The sequence below is a fragment of the Corylus avellana genome, chromosome 5 (assembly GCF_965113065.1).
Source record: "Corylus avellana chromosome 5, dhCorAvel1.hap1.2, whole genome shotgun sequence".
In the NCBI taxonomy this organism is placed as follows: domain Eukaryota; kingdom Viridiplantae; phylum Streptophyta; class Magnoliopsida; order Fagales; family Betulaceae; genus Corylus; species Corylus avellana.
The window spans coordinates 2,062,358-2,079,744 of record NC_142494.1 but is presented as its reverse complement, the minus strand read 5'-3'; the positions used below and the strand labels follow the sequence as shown (position 1 = coordinate 2,079,744).

The 17,387-nt window shown below is 36.3% G+C and overlaps 2 protein-coding genes and 1 pseudogene across 12 annotated transcripts; 2 read left to right on the top strand and 1 right to left on the bottom strand.

The window, feature by feature from the left end:
• The first annotated feature begins 1,564 nt into the window (after positions 1-1,564).
• Positions 1,565-7,352, top strand: LOC132180427 (putative plastidic glucose transporter 1). Of its 5 annotated transcripts, none has more exons than XR_015912086.1 (12): positions 1,565-1,847; positions 1,949-2,069; positions 2,681-2,881; positions 3,060-3,159; positions 3,740-3,852; positions 4,330-4,423; positions 4,509-4,665; positions 5,660-5,806; positions 5,886-5,959; positions 6,240-6,328; positions 6,444-6,572; positions 6,706-6,793. XR_015912086.1 is itself a non-coding variant. In XM_059593241.2 (12 exons), the coding sequence occupies exons 1-12, from the start codon at positions 1,595-1,597 to the stop codon at positions 7,161-7,163; spliced, it is 1,662 nt and encodes a 553-aa protein (XP_059449224.2). In that variant the 5' UTR covers positions 1,565-1,594; the 3' UTR covers positions 7,164-7,352. The 5 variants fall into 5 exon arrangements, 4 of the variants coding, with proteins under 4 accessions (XP_059449224.2, XP_059449225.2, XP_059449227.2 ...); XM_059593241.2 differs by lacking the exon at positions 6,444-6,572 and adding an exon at positions 6,966-7,352 and having other exon boundaries at positions 6,706-6,820; XM_059593242.2 differs by lacking the exon at positions 6,444-6,572 and adding an exon at positions 6,966-7,056 and having other exon boundaries at positions 6,706-6,855.
• A 1,825-nt stretch (positions 7,353-9,177) lies between these two features.
• On the top strand, positions 9,178-16,595 carry LOC132180429 (putative plastidic glucose transporter 1). Of its 7 annotated transcripts, XR_015912080.1 has the most exons (14): positions 9,181-9,494; positions 9,595-9,715; positions 10,578-10,778; positions 10,953-11,052; positions 11,621-11,733; positions 12,278-12,371; positions 12,466-12,622; positions 13,510-13,656; positions 13,743-13,816; positions 14,094-14,182; positions 14,560-14,674; positions 14,819-15,071; positions 15,339-15,478; positions 15,561-16,595. XR_015912080.1 is itself a non-coding variant. In XM_059593245.2 (12 exons), the coding sequence occupies exons 1-12, from the start codon at positions 9,299-9,301 to the stop codon at positions 15,014-15,016; spliced, it is 1,605 nt and encodes a 534-aa protein (XP_059449228.2). In that variant the 5' UTR covers positions 9,181-9,298; the 3' UTR covers positions 15,017-15,153. The 7 variants fall into 7 exon arrangements, 1 of the variants encoding a protein (XP_059449228.2); XR_015912082.1 differs by lacking the exon at positions 15,339-15,478 and having other exon boundaries at positions 16,135-16,595; XR_015912081.1 differs by lacking the exon at positions 15,339-15,478.
• LOC132180430 (F-box protein At3g07870 pseudogene) lies at positions 15,221-16,363 on the bottom strand (annotated as a pseudogene).
• Positions 16,596-17,387: the final 792 nt, after the last annotated feature.

Sequence of the window (17,387 nt, the reverse complement as noted above, 5' to 3'; positions counted from 1 at the left end):
TGTTGCTGGTGGAATGAAATACAAGGACCTCATGGTTTTTTGAGTTTTGGGTTTCTTTGAATTTTTCCTTTTGGCTTCCAATTTTCTGTCACTTTCTTGAGAAAGTTGGAGGAGGATAATGGAAAGGCAAGTTAATATGTGAGAAAGTTGAAGGAGGAAAATGGAAATCCACCCCATTTTGGCCAAGGGGTGGCTCCACCCCTTTCATTTTTTTTTTTTTCTCTTCTATTTTTTTAATACTTTTAGTTTTTGAATATTTTTCTTTTTCTTTAAAAGAACTATTTGTTTATTGCCCAAAACTGCACCAAACGGTGCAGTTTTGGACTACAGCATGGTGCGGTAGTTTTGAACTACCGCACCTAAGCCTTGCCCTTGAGGTATTATAAACTAAATATTAACTCGTAATTTTTTTTTTTTATTCCGCATAGCAGGACTTTTCTCCCACACAAAATAATATTTAAAGAAAATAAAGAGTAAAATATATAATCTGTTGGAGTGTATATTAAAAGATGAATAGCAAAATTAAAAATTTATACTTTTTTAGTAACTATTTATGCCGGAGATACTCTAACATATATAACTCTTTAGCATATAAGCAATGCCACGCATACGTTACATAAGGGCGGGGTCCATTAACTCTACTTGACGATAAGACTGAAGCAAATACCAACCCTTAATCCCTCATCGAGAGAGTTCACAAGGGGTAGCTCAGTCGGATGTGGATCACGCCTCATGAAGCGGGGGTCACTAATTTGAATCCCTCCTCCCACTTTCTTTGTGTGGACATGTAAAAAAAAAAAAAAAAAAAAAAAAAATCTCTCATCGAGAAATGCTATAATGCAATAAAAAGATTATTTTTGACCCATAAAAGTTATAGGTGACAAGAGGTCATAGGCCCCATTCGTAATTGCTCTGGCCCCACCCATTGATGGGCCTGTAGCCTTTTGCTACCTAAGACTTTTATGAGCCAAAAATAATATTTTTATTGTACTATAGCATTTCTCATCCTTCCTCTCCCTCTAGTCCATCACGTGTCTCCGACGTGGCACTCAAATTTTTTAGAGAAATGCTCTAGTGCAATATAATGACCACATTTGGCCGAGTCATGATACAACTTACGCCGGCGTGCTTCAACAGTGAAGCACGCCATGCTAAATTTTTTATTTTTATTTTTTATTTTTCAAAAAAATTAAAATAATAAAATAATAATAATAATAAAAAATCACGGCCGGCGTGCTTCACTGTTGAAGCACCCCATTTGGCCTATTTTTAGTGACGTAATAGATAGACAATCACATGAAATAGAGGATTGAAATTTGAAATTTGAATTTCAATATTCTCTCTCTCACTAAATATGAGCCAAATGTTAGTATTATATTGTACGGTAGCATACCTCCAATTTTATGATCCAGATCCACTAAAATTTTTAAGAGAATTCCGGTTTCTAAATTTCAGATCTAGGCTGTCTATTTTACATTCAATAATCATTATTGTACCACGTGCACTACTAATAAAATAATAAATAATATTTTGGACCGCCAAAAATTTCACAAACTCAGTAGATCCTTCCTAATCCCATTTTTTATGCCTCTCGATGCTGACGTTCACTAAGTCCTCCAAAAAAACTAAATTCATCTCTCCCTGTGATCCGATGTGGGTGTCTACCGTACAACACCAAAATGTCGGTGTGGTTCCGGCGATAACAACCGCTCGCCGAAACCCGAAATTTCCCAGTTCTCTTCCAAAACCACTAGGAACATTTCGTTTCGATATTCGTTTTCGGGTCAGTAAGTCGAAAGTTTGGGCGGCAAAGAAGCAGCTCAACGAGTTCGAAACTCGGGAACCAGGTCATCTACACTCACCACAGTACAATTTATTTGCTTTGTGGTTAATTTAGTAAGCATTTGTATTTAGTTTGCGTTAATGTTTTGAGTATGTGATATTGCAGAGAGTGAAGAACTATCGGTAAGAGAAAAGAATGGTGAAAGTTTTGATTTTGGATGGCTACCTGCTTTTCCTCACGCTTTGGTCGCTTCTATGTCCAATTTTCTATTTGGGTATCACATTGGGTCAGTCTCTCTTTCTCTCTATGTTGGGTTTTTTTTTTGGTGAACTTAGATGTTTCCATTTTGGTTATTTTGTGATAGAATGAAAGACTCACCTTAGTGAAGCAAAATGTTTGTGTTTATTTCATCTGGGTGTTTTATTTGCACGTCTTTTGTGTTCACTTCTCATCTGTACCGTTGATTTTGAATTAAAGTTAACTTATAGGAAATGACCCAGATGAAAGGCGGTTTGCTAATAACAGTATACGTTTTTTGGGCTTATTATCCACAATGTTGTTTAGTTAGCATTTTTTGAAAGTGAAAGCAGTTTTTTTGTTTTTCTTTTCCTGAAAAAACAGTGTCGAAGATAATGAAATACTCAACTTTGACAATATTGGTTCTTAGTTCAGTGCATTTTATTAAGCTTCTGGGGAACCCATTGGATAATTGCTGCTCAAGGTTTTGATTCATGGATGACTTCAAGCGACTTTGATTGAATGTTTCCAATTGTTTGAGTTGGATGTTAAAGCAAAATTTGATGGTTCATTTTGAAAATGACTGACTGACCGACCATCATGATTATTTGGTTTTGATGCTTTTATGAACTGTATGGAGGTATACTGTGTGTTTTGCAGGGTAATGAATGGTCCTATTGTCTCTATTGCACGGGAACTTGGTTTTGAGGGAAACTCAATCCTTGAGGGACTTGTGGTTAGCATATTTATTGCTGGCGCCTTTGTTGGAAGCATAAGCGCTGGTTCTTTGGTTGATAAACTTGGTTGTCGACGCACTGTTCAAATCGACACAATACCCTTGATTCTTGGTGCCATATTAAGGTAATATATATAATTCCTTGAATCAATTTGGTTCATGTCATATTTTTCTTGAGGTTTGGCTGTGAACCTCATTGCTCCTTTGATCTTGCATTGTTTCCACCAATCGTAGCTTCGTTGGCCTTAGCTTGTATTTGGTTCCAAAAGTAGTTTAATTCATGACTCCTTCAATATGTAACAGTGCACAAGCCCACTCCTTGGATGAAATGCTTTTGGGAAGGTTTCTTGTTGGCCTTGGTATAGGTGTGAACACAGTTCTTGTACCAATTTATATATCTGAGGTACCACTTTAAATCCACTATGCTGCATTTTAGATGTTCATTTGTTTCAAACACTGATTTTCTTGTAATTATTGATCTTCATCCTAGTTATAATGGTGTTGCCATTTAAAATTAGGCTGCTGGAGAAGCAGATCATAGGGGAACTTCAATATGTTTCCTCTACATCCTCTTGCTCATTATTGAGCATTCCTGTAACCCTGTTGCCGGTATATATAAAATATTATGGGAAACTGACTTATGAATGACATGGATGGAAAGAATGAGACTAAGGGACTGGAATTCACCAAAATGCTGTAAAAAGTGAGTTCTGGGATTCTGTATGATGTGTGTTAAAAAGGCCTTTGAGCCAACTAAATCACTAAGGTATAGGCTCTTGTGAAGGATTGTTCAGAGTGTTCTGACTTAATAAGATTTACATGTAAGCTTAATTTTAGGATGGATTTTTTTATTTTGATTATTGTGTTGTATTGTGAGCATACTTCTGTACTCAGTATTTCTTTAGTGGATCTGGAGTGAGGAATTTTTAGATGCATCCGCATTTAGTTTTTTACTCATCTTCTTTTGACTGTATTTGTTGTAGGTTGCTCCTACAAAGTATAGAGGTTCACTGGGAACCTTATGTCAAATTGGCACATGCCTTGGGATTATTGTGTCGCTCTTTCTGGGAGTTCCCTCCGGCAATGATCCACATTGGTGGGGTTCTTCTCCATTTAGTTTCTGGGGATTTTGTAATCCATTTGTTATATCTTACTCGCATATGTAGGCATTTTTTGTGTGATAGGGTAATGAAAATCAATTTATCTAAAAGTTGCGAGAATTTGAAGGTTTATATCGCGGCTTTGGATAAGTAGGCCAGGAACTGCTAGGATTTGTAAGACCTTGTACAGATGATTGTTAATCCATATGCCAATGTTATGTTTATCAGTTTATCATGTAGATGTAGGTGAATGGTGTTTTATGTGCTAGTTATTTCTTACCCACATATACAAGCATTTCCTTTTGTCATACAATGGTTGGGATGACATTTAAATTTGAAGCAGAAAGTGGCCATTTTCTATTGAAGTTGGAAGATCTTGAATTTTTTAAAGCATAGTTTTTTTTTTTAATCTTCTTGGAGCTGTTTTTTGGATAAGTGTTTTGCGTAAACTTTTAACAAATTATGTCTTTCAGGTGGAGAATGATGCTGTACATTGCATGCGTTCCTGGATTTATTCTTACACTTGGTATGCAGTATGCGGTAGACAGCCCCCGCTGGCTTTGTAAAGTAGGGTTCATCCGTTCATTATTCCAAATCTTGTTTTTATTTCTCGGTCTTCTCTTCTCAATTCTGTCTTTTGTTTTTTGTGAAGGCTGGGAGATTTGATGATGCTAAAGCAGTTATTAATGATCTTTGGGGAGCAGCTGAAGTTGAAAAAGCAGTTCAAGAATTCCAGTCAGTCAGCAAGAATGATGGAAATGATTTGAATAGCCGATGGCTTGAACTCCTGGAAGAGCCACACTCTAGAGGTTGTATCAAGGTGGTTTTTGGAAATAAAGGAACTTTAATGTTAAGCATAAAAACTGGTCACTATTTTTTTTTTTTAACAGAGGGTGAAGTGAGAAATATAAGCATGTTTAAATAGTTAGGACACAGCCTAGCTTGGAGAGCATTCTCATCTGGCTCCTGAAATTTACTCTCTATTTTAGCTAAAAAATCACATTTTCCTATTTTAGCTACCCATTTTTCCTAAGCACCTACATCTGGCTCCTTAAACTAGGGATACACTTTCACTATTTCATTTAAATATTATTTTTTAAGAACAACTGGGGGCGACCTTTGGACTCAACTCTTAGTGGAATTTGCCTCATAACCTGACTTGATTGATGAACCGTGGTTATGTAACCACAAAAGTTTATTTATTCTTTCCCAAACATTCATATATTTGAAAAGTTGTCTTTTCCTAATGGTCTTTTTTTTGAAAATTTATCTTTTTTTAATGGTAATATTTTTCAGAATTGGTACGTTATCAATTCATAAGTCATTTGTATATCTCTAGGCAACATAATGAAAATGAAGAGAGAGAGGAGTGAACAGTGCGGTAATTTTGTGGGGTTGGTGAGGGCATGGAAGAGAAAGAACGAGAGAGAGAGAGAGAGAGAGAGAACAGGAAAAGAGAAATGTTTTTTTTAAAAAAATAGTTGAGAAAAAGTTCGAAATTTTTATTCTTTGTTTTGTTTTATTTTTTTGTCATTTGGGAGTGAACAGTGCTCCCTACTTGTGGGGAGCACTATTCATGCACCCCAAATTTTTCCTTATAATGAGTCGGATGGAGAGTGAAAAACAAGCATTTTACCATTTTGGCTCCCCAAAGTAGGGATCTCCCCACAATAATGAGCCGGATGAGAATGCTGAGAGAAAGGTTTCTTCTTATTTTGAAGTCGTATTGGTTCGAAGCTTTACAAACTTTACATGCCAAATGAATCCTCATTTACGGACATGAATCTTCTTTTCTGGTTGCAGTTGCATTTATTGGAGGTGCCCTATTTGTACTTCAACAGTTTGCAGGCATAAATGGAGTTCTTTATTTCTCATCATTGACCTTTCAAGATGTTGGAGTTACAAATGGTTCATTAGCAAACTTGATCATTGGATTTACCAACCTTGCAGGTTTGGGATCTATTCTGTATTAGAAAAGTTTCTAAGTATAACAGCTTCTCATTCTTTGTCAACTGGTGATCATTTCCAGGTGTACTTTGTGCTTCATACTTGGTTGATAACCAAGGAAGACAGAAGCTCTTGATTGGAAGCTACTTAGGAATGGTTAGTTGTATGAAATGCTTTTAGAAGAATGTAAGCCAATGGGGGGAATGAAAGGAAATGTCATTTTGGATACACACACATGGGTGGAGGGGGTTTATTTTACATCTTGGAGAGATGAGAAAAATTCTTTGTTTTCTTGGGGTCTGAAAATTATATACTGAAAACATTATTCATGTTGGTAGTATCCTTAGTTCTATTAAACTTATCTATTTTCCTTGTTTGTTTTTTTTTTTCCCATTTGGATTATGATACCTGGTTACAATTCACTGTCTCCGTGCAGGCACTTTCAATGTTTCTTGTAGTGTACGCAAACAGTTTTCCTTTAGATAAACAGTTCAGTCACAACTTATCAATACTAGGAACTGTACTGTAAGTATTTTCTCACTTTGCCACCTTTAAGATTACAGGAAACTTGTGCTTCGAATGGAGCATTCCTAGTGATGCTCCTTAACTAATTACTTTTGTTCTTCTTCCTTTAACTAAGCATTTATAGCTTGCTTGGAAGAACAAAAAAAGGTGGGTTTCAATGAGCATGGCCACAAATGAATCACGGTATCCTTTTTGGAAAATGAAGGATAATGCTTTGGTTCTTAAGGATGCCTTATACCTTCATGTACTTATACAAAAGTGGAGAAATCGTTATGATAGCATCGAAATGGCTACTGAATGTTTTCTTTCTTATCTGAAAAATAGGGTGTGCTGAATAGAACCACGTTGATGCTATTTGCCTTCATACATTCTTGAAGGTACATATTTACCTTTGCAATTGGAGCTGGCCCAGTAACTGGTCTCATTATACCAGAGCTTAGCAGCACTAGGATGCGTGGGAAGATAATGGGATTCAGTTTTTCAGCTCATTGGGTATGTATTCATGACCATCCAACACACTTTCTGTGGTGATTTTTTATTCATGCCACTTTCTTTTTAAAATGTTGATATGTTTTATCTTGCTTTATCTGCTTCATGCTGCTGCCACTGAATTCAGACTGATTTTATCATGTGTCAGATTTGCAATTTCTTGGTAGGACTTTTTTTCCTTGACTTGCTGAAAAAATTTGGAGTTGCTCCAGTTTATGCTACCTTTGGTGGAGTTTCCTTGTTAGCAGCGATATTTGCCAATTACTTCATTGTTGAAACTAAAGGGCGCTCTCTTGAAGAAATTGAAAGGTCACTGAATTCTAATTCCCAGGCTGGAGGCAAGTGACAACAATTCTGATCAAAGTGAACTACAAAAGATAAACCCTCATGCTTAAGTGCATGTAAGCAAATTTTTATTTGCTTTATCATTTACATGTTTGAATATTAGTGAATAGAACATAAAATTTTACATCCTTGTTTCATTCTTCTTCTCACAACCTTCCAATTTTGGGAGTAATTACAAAAGTGTTGTAATTACTTTTTCAACATTTTTGTTCAAATTATTAATTGTTCCAAAAAGTTTAAATTGATAAAAAAAAAAAAAAAAAATTTAATCATTTAATTAATATTGTAATATTCCATCTCATTTATAGGTTTAAACTCCTCTTAAAATAAAAAGAGAATTACAGAAGATAAGGTTTGAATAATTAACATAAAATAACGAATTTTTATTATTCAATTAATATTCTAACATGAAACAAATGGATTACATCGTTGAGGGAGAAATTTTATTAATAAAGTAAGAAGTATAGGTGAAAAACACTTGAATTGTAACATACGCATTTGATTAAAATGGATAGATTTATAACTAGTTTTTACAAGCTAGTATAATAAAGTGATATGTGTCTTTTAGCATATAAAAAATACATGTTTTTTAAATGGAAAAACCTCCTATGCGGTTGGGCTACAAAAGTGGTCTTTTGCAGCCACCAATAGAAAAAAGTCACATCACCTAAAGCACAAAAAATGCACAAAACTAACCTACAACCTAAAACACTAGATTTTGAAGGCTTTCTTTTTCTTCCTTATCCTTAACCATGGGCCGGCAACTCTTCTCCCTTAACAAAGAAAGAGAGATGTTGTGAGAGAGAGAGATAAAGAAGCACGGGAGAGAGAAAGAGAGACGCGGAGATTGTGAGAGAGAATCCGAACCATGGCTAAGTCACGGCATGCGGCATTAGAAACGGGTTAACCTTCTCTCAGGGTTAATCTTCCCCTTTATGATTTAGTTTTGAATCTAAAAATGAATTTTGAGACATTAGAAACGAGTTTTGAGGCATTAGAAATTGGTTTTGAGGTATTAGAATCAAATTTTAAGGCTAGGTTTGGCAGAAAAGTGCTCGGAGGGGGTGACCTACGGCCGGCTAGGTTTGAGGCAGCTACGCTAGACCCACGGCTTGGGTCTGGCGAACGCCCAACAGCACCCAACGCCACTACCAACGACCGGCACCACCCCCATCGACGACCCACCATCCAACCAGAAAAGAGGGGTTGTTGAAGTAGCTGATTGCAAAATTATTTTTGTTGATTTTGTTGGGTCTCTTTTGGTTTGGCTTTAGTATGGCTAAATGGAAGAAGAGGGGATTTGGAGTTTGGGTTTTGTTTTTTTTTGGTTTCGCTGATTGGGGTTTCTCTCTCTCTCGTGTCTCTCTCTCCTTCTGCAAGTTTTTTCCTCTCGCTGAATGGTCTAGGCAGACCCACGGCTAGTTTTGATGTGACCCAGTCGTGGGTCACGCCAAGTGCTGGCCGGTGGGATGCTTGCCAGCGCTGATGTTTGGTTGAGGGTTTGTTGGCACTGAGGCTGGTGGATTGGTTGTGTGTTTGCTGTTATTTGATGTCTTGATCTTATTTTGTTAAAATGCACGAGGTGATGTGTCAACACATGAGTGGATGCTGCAAAACATCATTTTTTATGTAGGGGCTCTCTTTTTAAATAGCATTAATAAGAAAATATGTGATTTTCATATGTTTTAAGAACATGTTACTTTATTAAACTAATCTATAAGAATTAACTACAGACGAGTTTATAGTTAATTTTTGTCCGATATAGCCTTCCTTTGGAATTGCTTCAGTCACGTGAAGTTAGTGGAAGCCGCCCTTATCCATTCGAACTGTGACGTACGCGTGGCATTGCTTACAATCTTTCACGCATTTTCCACGCCCACGACAAAACTACATCTAACGAGCACTTCAAACGAACTGAAAACACATCAACGGCTCTAACCCAATTTTCCGTGTGGTAGCGACTGTTTGCCAAAGTGGATTCCAACAAGGAATTTTAAGATTTTATTATGTTTGATCCGCCCTTCTGGTCCATGACGTGTCTCCGACGTGGCACTCACATTTTTTTATGCCTCTGGATGCTGATGATCATCAAGACCTCGAATCGATTAACGAAAATTTGTCTCTCCCTGTGATCCGATGTGGGTGGCTACCGTACAACACCAACCTCTCGGTCCGGTTCCGGCGATAACAACCGCTCGCCGAAATCCGAAATTTCCCAGTTCTCTTCTCAAACCACCAGGAACGTTTTGTTTTGATATTCGTTTTCGGGTCAGTAAGTCGAAAGTTTGGGTGGCAAAGAAGCAGCTCACCGAGCTGGAAACTCGGGAACCAGGTCGTCTACACTCACCATATTACAATTTATTTGCTTTGTGGTTAATTTAAATAGTATTGTATTATGTTTGCGTTAATTTTTTGAGTATGTGATATTGCAGAGAGTGAAGAACTATTGGTAAGAGAAAAAAATGGTGAAAGTTTTGATTTTGGATGGCTACCTGCTTTTCCTCACGTTTTGCTCGCTTCTATGTCCAATTTTCTATTTGGGTATCACATTGGGTCAGTCTCTCTTTCTCTCTATGTTTTTTTTTTGGTAAACCTTATTAAGAAAAGTGTTAAAAGAACTCACAATACAAGAGTTACTAGAGTTGAAGTAACAAGAGTTACACGATGGTTGTTAATGAAGAAGTAGAAAAGACATGTAACGTTTAGACTCTTTCTCTATAAATAGTCTTGTATGAAATAAAATGATTAAGGAAAGATGTAGATAAGAAAAGGCTTTACCGTGTGGATGTAGGCCGAAATACTTTAATTATGTTTCTTTCTCTCTCTACTATATTTAGATTATCAAACTTTACAAATTTGATGCTTCAATTCTGGTCATTTTGTGATAGAATGAAAGACTCACCTTAGTGAAGCTAAATGTTTGTGTTTATTTCATCTGGGTGTTTTATTTGCACATCTTTTGTGCACACTTCTCATCTATACCGTTGATTTTGAATTGAAGTTAACTTATTGAAAATAACCCAAATGAAAGGCAATTTGCTAATAACAGTATACTTTTTTTAGGGTTATTATCCACAATGTTGTTTAGTTAGCATTTTTTGAAAGTGAAAACAGTCTTTTGCTGTTCTTTTCCTGAAGAAACGGTGTCTAAGATAATGAAATACTCAACTTTGACAATATTGGTTCTTAGTTGAGTGCATTTTGTTAAGCTTCCGGGGAACCCAATGGATAATAGCTGCTTAAGGTTTTGATTACTGGATGGATTCAAGTGACTTGATTGAATGTTTTCAATTGTTTGAGTTGGATGTTAAAGCAAAAGTTGATGGTTCATTTTGAAAATGACTGACTGACTATCATGATTATTTGGTTTTGATGCTTTTATGAACCGTATGGAGGTGTACTGTGTGTTTTGCAGAGTAATGAATGGTCCTATTGTCTCTATTGCACGGGAACTTGGTTTTGAGGGAAACTCAATCCTTGAGGGACTTGTGGTTAGCATATTTATTGCTGGTGCCTTTGTTGGAAGCATAAGTGCTGGTTCGTTGGTTGATAAACTTGGTTGTCGTCGCACTTTTCAAATCGACACAATACCCTTGATTCTTGGTGCCATATTAAGGTAATATATATAACTCCTTGAATCAATTTGGTTCATGTCATCTCTTTCTTGAGGTTGGGCTTTGAACCTCATTGCTCCTTTGATCTTGTATTGTTTGCACCAATCTTAGCTCGTTGATCTTAGCTTGTATTTGGTTCCAAAAGTATAATTTGTGACTCATTCAATATGTAACAGTGCGCAAGCCCACTCCTTGGATGAAATGCTTTTGGGAAGGTTTCTTGTTGGCCTTGGTATAGGCGTGAACACAGTTCTTGTACCAATTTATATATCTGAGGTACCACTTTAAATCCACTATGCTGCATTTTAGATGTTCATTTGTTTCAAACACTGATTTTCTTGTAATTATTGATCTTCATCCTAGTTATAATGGTGTTGCCATTTAAAATTAGGCTGCTGGAGAAGCGGATCAGTGGGGAACTTCAATATGTTTCCTCTACATACTCTTGCTCGTTATTGAGCATTCCTTTCGTCAAATATATAAAAAATTATGGGAAACTGACTTATGAATGACATGGATGGAAAGAATCAGACTAAGCAACTAGAATTCACCAAAATGCTGTAAAAAGTTAGTTCTGGGATTCTCTGATGTGTGTGAACAATGCCTTTGGGCCAACTATATCACTAGGTATAGCCTCTTGTGAAGGGTTGTTCAGAGTGTTCTGACTTTATATGATTAACATGTATGCTTAATTTTAGGATTGGTTTTTTTATTTTGATTATTGTGTTGTATTGTGAGCATACTTCTGTACTCAGTATTTCTTTAGTGGATCTGGAGTGAGGAATTTTTAGAATCATACGCATTTAGTTTTTTACTCATCTTATTTTGCCTGTATCTATTGTAGGTTGCTCCTACAAAATATAGAGGTTCACTAGGAACCTTATGTCAAATTGGCACATGCCTTGGGATTATTGCGTCTCTTTTTTTGGGAATTCCCTCTGACAATGATCCACATTGGTGAGGTTCTTCTCCATTTTGTTTCTGTGAAATTTGTCCATTTGTTATATCTTACCTGCATATGTAGGCATTTTTTGTGTGATAAGAGTAATGAAAATCAATTCGTCTAAAAGTTGCAAGAATTTAAAGGTTTATATCGTGGCTTTGGAAAAGTAGGCCAGGAACTGCTAGGATTTGTAAGACCTTGAACAGATGATTGTTAATCCATATGCCAATGTTATGTTTATCAGTTTATCATGTAGATGTAGGTGAATGGTGTTTTATGTGCTAGTTATTTCTTACCCACATATACAGGCAATCCTTTTGTCATACAATGGTTGCGATGGAATTTAAATTTGAAGCAGAAAGTAGTAATTTTCTATTGAAGTTGGAAGATCTTGAGTTTTTAAAGCATAGTTTTTTTATCTTGCTGGAACCGTTTTTGATAAGTTTTTGGATAAGTCTGTTGCATAAACTTTTACTTATCAAAAAAAGTCTGTTGCATAAACTTTTACTTATCAAAAAAAGTCTGTTGCATAAACTTTTTACAAATGATGTCTTTCAGGTGGAGGATGATACTGTACATTGCAAGTGTTCCTGGATTTATTCTTATATTTGGTATGCAGTATGCGGTAGACAGCCCCCGCTGGCTTTGTAAAGTAGGACTCATCCATTCATTATTCCAAATCTTGTTTTTTTTTTTTTTTTTTCTCAGTGGGCTTTTCTCAATGCTGTCTTTTGTTTTTTGTGAAGGCTGGGAGATTCGATGATGCTAAAGCAGTTATTAATGATCTTTGGGGATCATCTGAAGTTGAAAAAGCAATTCAAGAATTCCAGTCAGTCAGCAAGAATGACGGAAGTGATTTGAATAGCCGATGGCTTGAACTCCTGGAAGAGCCACACTCTAGAGGTTGTATCAAGGTGGTTTTTGGAAATAAAGGAACATTAATGTTAAGCATAAAAACTGGCCACTATTTTTTATTTATTTATATTGAGGATGAAATTGTGAGAAATATAAGCATGTTTAAATAGTTAGGACACAGCCTAGCTTGGAGAGCAGTCTCATTTGGCTCCGTAAATTTACTCTTTTAGCTAAAATAATTACATTTTCCTATTTTAGCTACCCACTTTTCCAAAGCACCTACATCCGGCTCCTTAAACTAGGATACACTTTCACTATTCCATTTAAATCTTATTTTTTAAGAATTTATGTATTCTTTCTCCAACATTCATATATTTGAAAAATTCTCTTTTCCTAACGGTTTATTTTTGAAAATTGGTCTTTTCCCAATGGTCATATTTTTCAAAATTTGTACTCCTCACCATTATCAATTCAAAAGTCACATGCATATCTCTAGGCAACATAATGAAAATGAAAAGAGAGAGAGGAGTGAACAGTGGTAATTTTGTGGGTTTGGGGAGAGCATGCAAGAGAGAGGAAGAAAGAGAGAGAACAGGAAAGGAGAAATGTAAAAAAAAAAGGGAGGAGACAGAAAGTTTGAATTTTTTACGTGTGTTTATTCAATGGGGGAGTGAACAGTTCTCCCTACTGGTGGGGACCTCTGATTATGCACCCCAAATTTTCCTTGTGATAAGGAGTCGGATGGAAAGTAAAAAACATGCATTTTACCATTTTGGCTCCCCAAAGTAGGGATTTTTCCGCAATAAGGAGCCGGATAAGAATGCTCAAAGAGATGTTTCTTCTTATTTTGAAGTGGTACTTGTTCGAAGCTTTACAAGTTTTACATGCCAAATGAATCCTCATTTACAGACATGAATCTTCTTGTCTGGTTGCAGTTGCATTTATTGGAGGTGCCCTATTTGTACTTCAACAGTTTGCAGGCATAAATGGAGTTCTTTATTTCTCATCATTGACCTTTCAAGATGTTGGAGTTACAAATGGTTCTTTAGCAAGCTTGATCATTGGACTTACCAACCTTGCAGGTTTGAGATCTAATCTGTATTTTGTGTCAGAAAAGTTTCTAAGTATAACAGCTTCTCATTCTTTGTCAACTGCTGATCATTTCCAGGTGCACTTTGTGCTTTATACTTGATTGATAACCAAGGAAGACAGAAGCTCTTGATTGGAAGCTACTTAGGAATGGTTAGTTTGTATGAAATGCTTATAGAAGAAAGTAAGCTAATGATGGGGGGAATGAAAGGCAATATCATTTTGGATACACACACATGGGTGGAGGGGGTTTATTTTACATCTTTGAGAGATGAGAAAGATTCTTTGTTTTCTTGAGGTCTGGAAATTATATGCAGAAAAAAGTATTCATATTAGTAGTATCCTTAGTTTTATTAAACTTATCTATTTTCCTCATTTGTTTTTTTCCATATGGATTATGATACCTGGTTAATTCACTTTCTCCGTGCAGGCAGTTTCAATGTTTCTTGTAGTGTACGCAAACAGTTTTCCTTTGGATGAACAGTTCAGTCACAACTTATCAATACTAGGAACTGTACTGTAAGTATTTTCTCACTTTGCCACCTTTAAGGTTATAGGAAACTTGTGCTTCTAATGGAGGCATTCCTAGTGATGCTCCTTCACTAATTACTTCTGCTCTTCTTCCTTTCACCAAGCATTTTTAGCTTGCTTGGAAGAACAAAAAAAGGTGGGTTTCAATGAGCATGGCCACAAATGAATCATGGTATCCTTCTTGGAAAATGAAGGATAATGCTTTGGTTCTTAAGGATGCCTTATACCTTCATGTACTTATACAAAGTGGAGAAATCATTATGATAGCATCGAAATGGCTACTGAATGTTTTCTTTCTTATCTGAAAAATAGGGTGTGCTGAATAGATCCACATTGATGCTATTTGCCTTCATACATTCTTTTAGGTACATATTTACCTTCGCAATTGGAGCCGGCCCAGTTACTGGTCTCATTATACCAGAGCTTAGCAGCACTAGGACGCGTGGGAAGATAATGGGATTCAGTTTTACAGCTCATTGGGTATGTATTCATGGCCATCCAACACACTTTCTGTGGTCATTTTTTATTCATGCCACTTTTGTTTTAAAGTGTTGACATGTTTTATCTTGCTTTATCTGCTTCATGCTGCTGCCACTGAATTCAGACTGATTTTATCATGTTCAGGTTTGCAATTTCTTGGTAGGACTTTTTTTCCTTGACTTGCTGGAAAAATTTGGAGTTGCTCCAGTTTATGCTACCTTTGGTGGAGTTTCCTTGTTAGCAGCGATATTTGCCAATTACTTCATTGTTGAAACTAAAGGGCGCTCTCTTGAGGAAATTGAAAGGTCACTGAATTCTAATTCCCAGGCTGGAGGCAAGTGACAACAATTCTGATCAAAGTGAACTACAAAAGATAAACCCTCATGCTTAACTGCATGTAAGAAAAATCTTATTTGCTCTATCATTTACATGTTTGAATATCTCGTGAATAGAACATAAAATTTTACATCCTTGCTTCATTCTTGTTCTCACAACCTTCCAATGTTGTACATGAGGTGCTTTACCATTTTGGTGGTGCTTCAGCCTTCATGCTTCAATGAAGGTGTCAATCCAGTTGAGACTACCCACATGAACAAATGCTTGAAACCACTTTGGTATTTCCCGGAACCTGAGGTTTTTAAAATTTCCATTTTCTGGGTCGTAGGAGACCAGAGCTCTGCTATAGTACTCCAACAAGATCCCATCTTTCTTCGGAAGGCGTAAAACTTGAACATGTCTGCCTTTCAAAATGGTTTTTGAAAGACTGAGGAATTAGTTCACATCCTCCTGAGGTCCCTTAAGCATGTAGGTTCCTATGTTGCATTTCTTGATTCAAGACTCTTTCACATCATTCTCTCTCATGACCCATATCTCCAATTCCCCATAGTTGCAACAAACTGCAGCAGAAAGACAACCTCCTAGAACTGCCAGATGATATAGCGACTTGTCTAAAATAAAACAATCAGGAGCTGGGAGGTCCTGGAATTGCTCGTCGGCCAAGTCATACAAAGGATCTTGCCCGAGCAGTATCTGTGTAGCCAATGAAGTCTTCCCTGAACCAAGACTGGTGATTGCCAGTTAGAAAGGAAGTAAGGTACCATAGTTCTCCAGGTTGAGCTTCCCAGAGTTAAAATTTCATGCTCCGAATCCCTATCAGTGGCTCTGAAGGGATGTCGGTATCTGTCTACGTTCTTCTGATAATCTAACTTAACCATACTTTGTATTCCTTGGTTCCGGGATGAAACCGAGTCTGAAAGCACCTCTTGATTCCAATACTGCATGGGCTTAGGCAGCTCTTGGTGGTTCCTGGTAAAATGATTATATATGTACAGAGCCTCCTTATATAATGAATCTGATAAGCATAAAACCTTTACATGAGCCTACCACATCAAACTCGGGCATGGCAGCCCAGAAAGGCACATGAAACTTTTTCACCTTTTCCTTCTTGTCGTTACAAGCAGGAGTTCCACAAAGGAAAGCTGGTTTCTGATGGGAATGGATTGTTCACAGCCATGCGTGTACCAACATGCGCCAAGCTCTGCATGCAGACTTGAACTGAAGAAAAGATGATATATGAAGCCTTGAAAGCATGTCAAAGATAAGCTCCCGTGGGAGCCTTTCCATTCTGCTTTCTGGTGGTTCTTCTAGCTTGCTCCTCTTTTTTTCACCTTTCTCAAAGTCTGAGGCCATGGCTAAGCGAAGGAAGAAGAAGGCCTGCAGATTAAAATGGTAAACATTGATAAGATCAAAATAATATTCAAAGAGATGGAAACCACAAGGAAATTATGTTGTGTGAGAATCAAACAGCTCCCATTTACTGGGAAAATCAACAATTCCAGGAACCTTAGGCCTCCGTGGTAGGATATTTTGGAGTAATGCTACATGTTCATCTCTTATCTCACTCCCATATGCCATTGGATCAGTTCCGAGATGAGTATTTAGAATTATTTAGAATCCTAGGCCTCAAAGGTTTGAGACTATTGATCTCTCAATTTATTTATAAATTGAGAAAGGTTCAAAGAAATCAATTTGTCTGAACATGTTTCAAACTATCCAAAACAACTATTTAAACATGAATCTTATAAGAAAAGTGATAAAATTTATTAATTCAATTATTTTCATATAGTGAATGAAGGAATTTATAAATTTAATAATTAATCTATTAAATTTATAAATAAAAAATAAAAAATAGGGGTAACTTCACTTTAAACCCTTGAATTACCACGCAATTTGACAAGTTTCCTAAAACTTCAAAACCTCTCAACTTGAATCTTTAAACCTTTAATTGCAGTCAATTTACACATTTTGTCAATTTTTTTCGTTAAAACCTTTAAAAAGACAAAATTACCTTTCAATTTTCTTTTTATTAAAAAAAAATTGAAAAACATTTAAAAAAAAAAAAAAAAGGGTCACAAGGTGGCCCAACTGTGGGTCACCTTGTGATTTTTTATTTTTTATAATTTTTAATTTAAAGTTAAGGGTAAATTTAAAATTTTATAAAAAAAGTCAAAGGTATAAACATTTAAAATCTGACGGTAAGTTTAAATTAACTGTAATTGAAAGTTCATAAATTTAAATTGAAAGATTTTAAATTTAAAAACAATTGTCAAATCGCGTGATAATTTCATACTAAAAAATAATTGTGTAATATGCCTATAAAAAAATGCTACAATTTGACCAACTCAAACGAAATAGACCCCGCCAACCCCTACGA

Excerpts from the sequence above, each read along its gene's own strand:
- LOC132180427 (XM_059593241.2), top strand. The coding sequence starts at position 1,595 with ATGCTGACGTTCACTAAGTCCTCCAAAAAAACTAAATTCATCTCTCCC. Across the intron at positions 2,882-3,059 it reads ATTCTTGGTGCCATATTAAG|TGCACAAGCCCACTCCTTGG; the intron begins GTAATATATATA and ends AATATGTAACAG. Across the intron at positions 6,821-6,965 it reads TCAGTTTTTCAGCTCATTGG|ATTTGCAATTTCTTGGTAGG; the intron begins GTATGTATTCAT and ends ATCATGTGTCAG.
- LOC132180429 (XM_059593245.2), top strand. The coding sequence starts at position 9,299 with ATGTGGGTGGCTACCGTACAACACCAACCTCTCGGTCCGGTTCCGGCG. Across the intron at positions 13,657-13,742 it reads TGGACTTACCAACCTTGCAG|GTGCACTTTGTGCTTTATAC; the intron begins GTTTGAGATCTA and ends GATCATTTCCAG. Across the intron at positions 13,817-14,093 it reads TTGGAAGCTACTTAGGAATG|GCAGTTTCAATGTTTCTTGT; the intron begins GTTAGTTTGTAT and ends TTCTCCGTGCAG.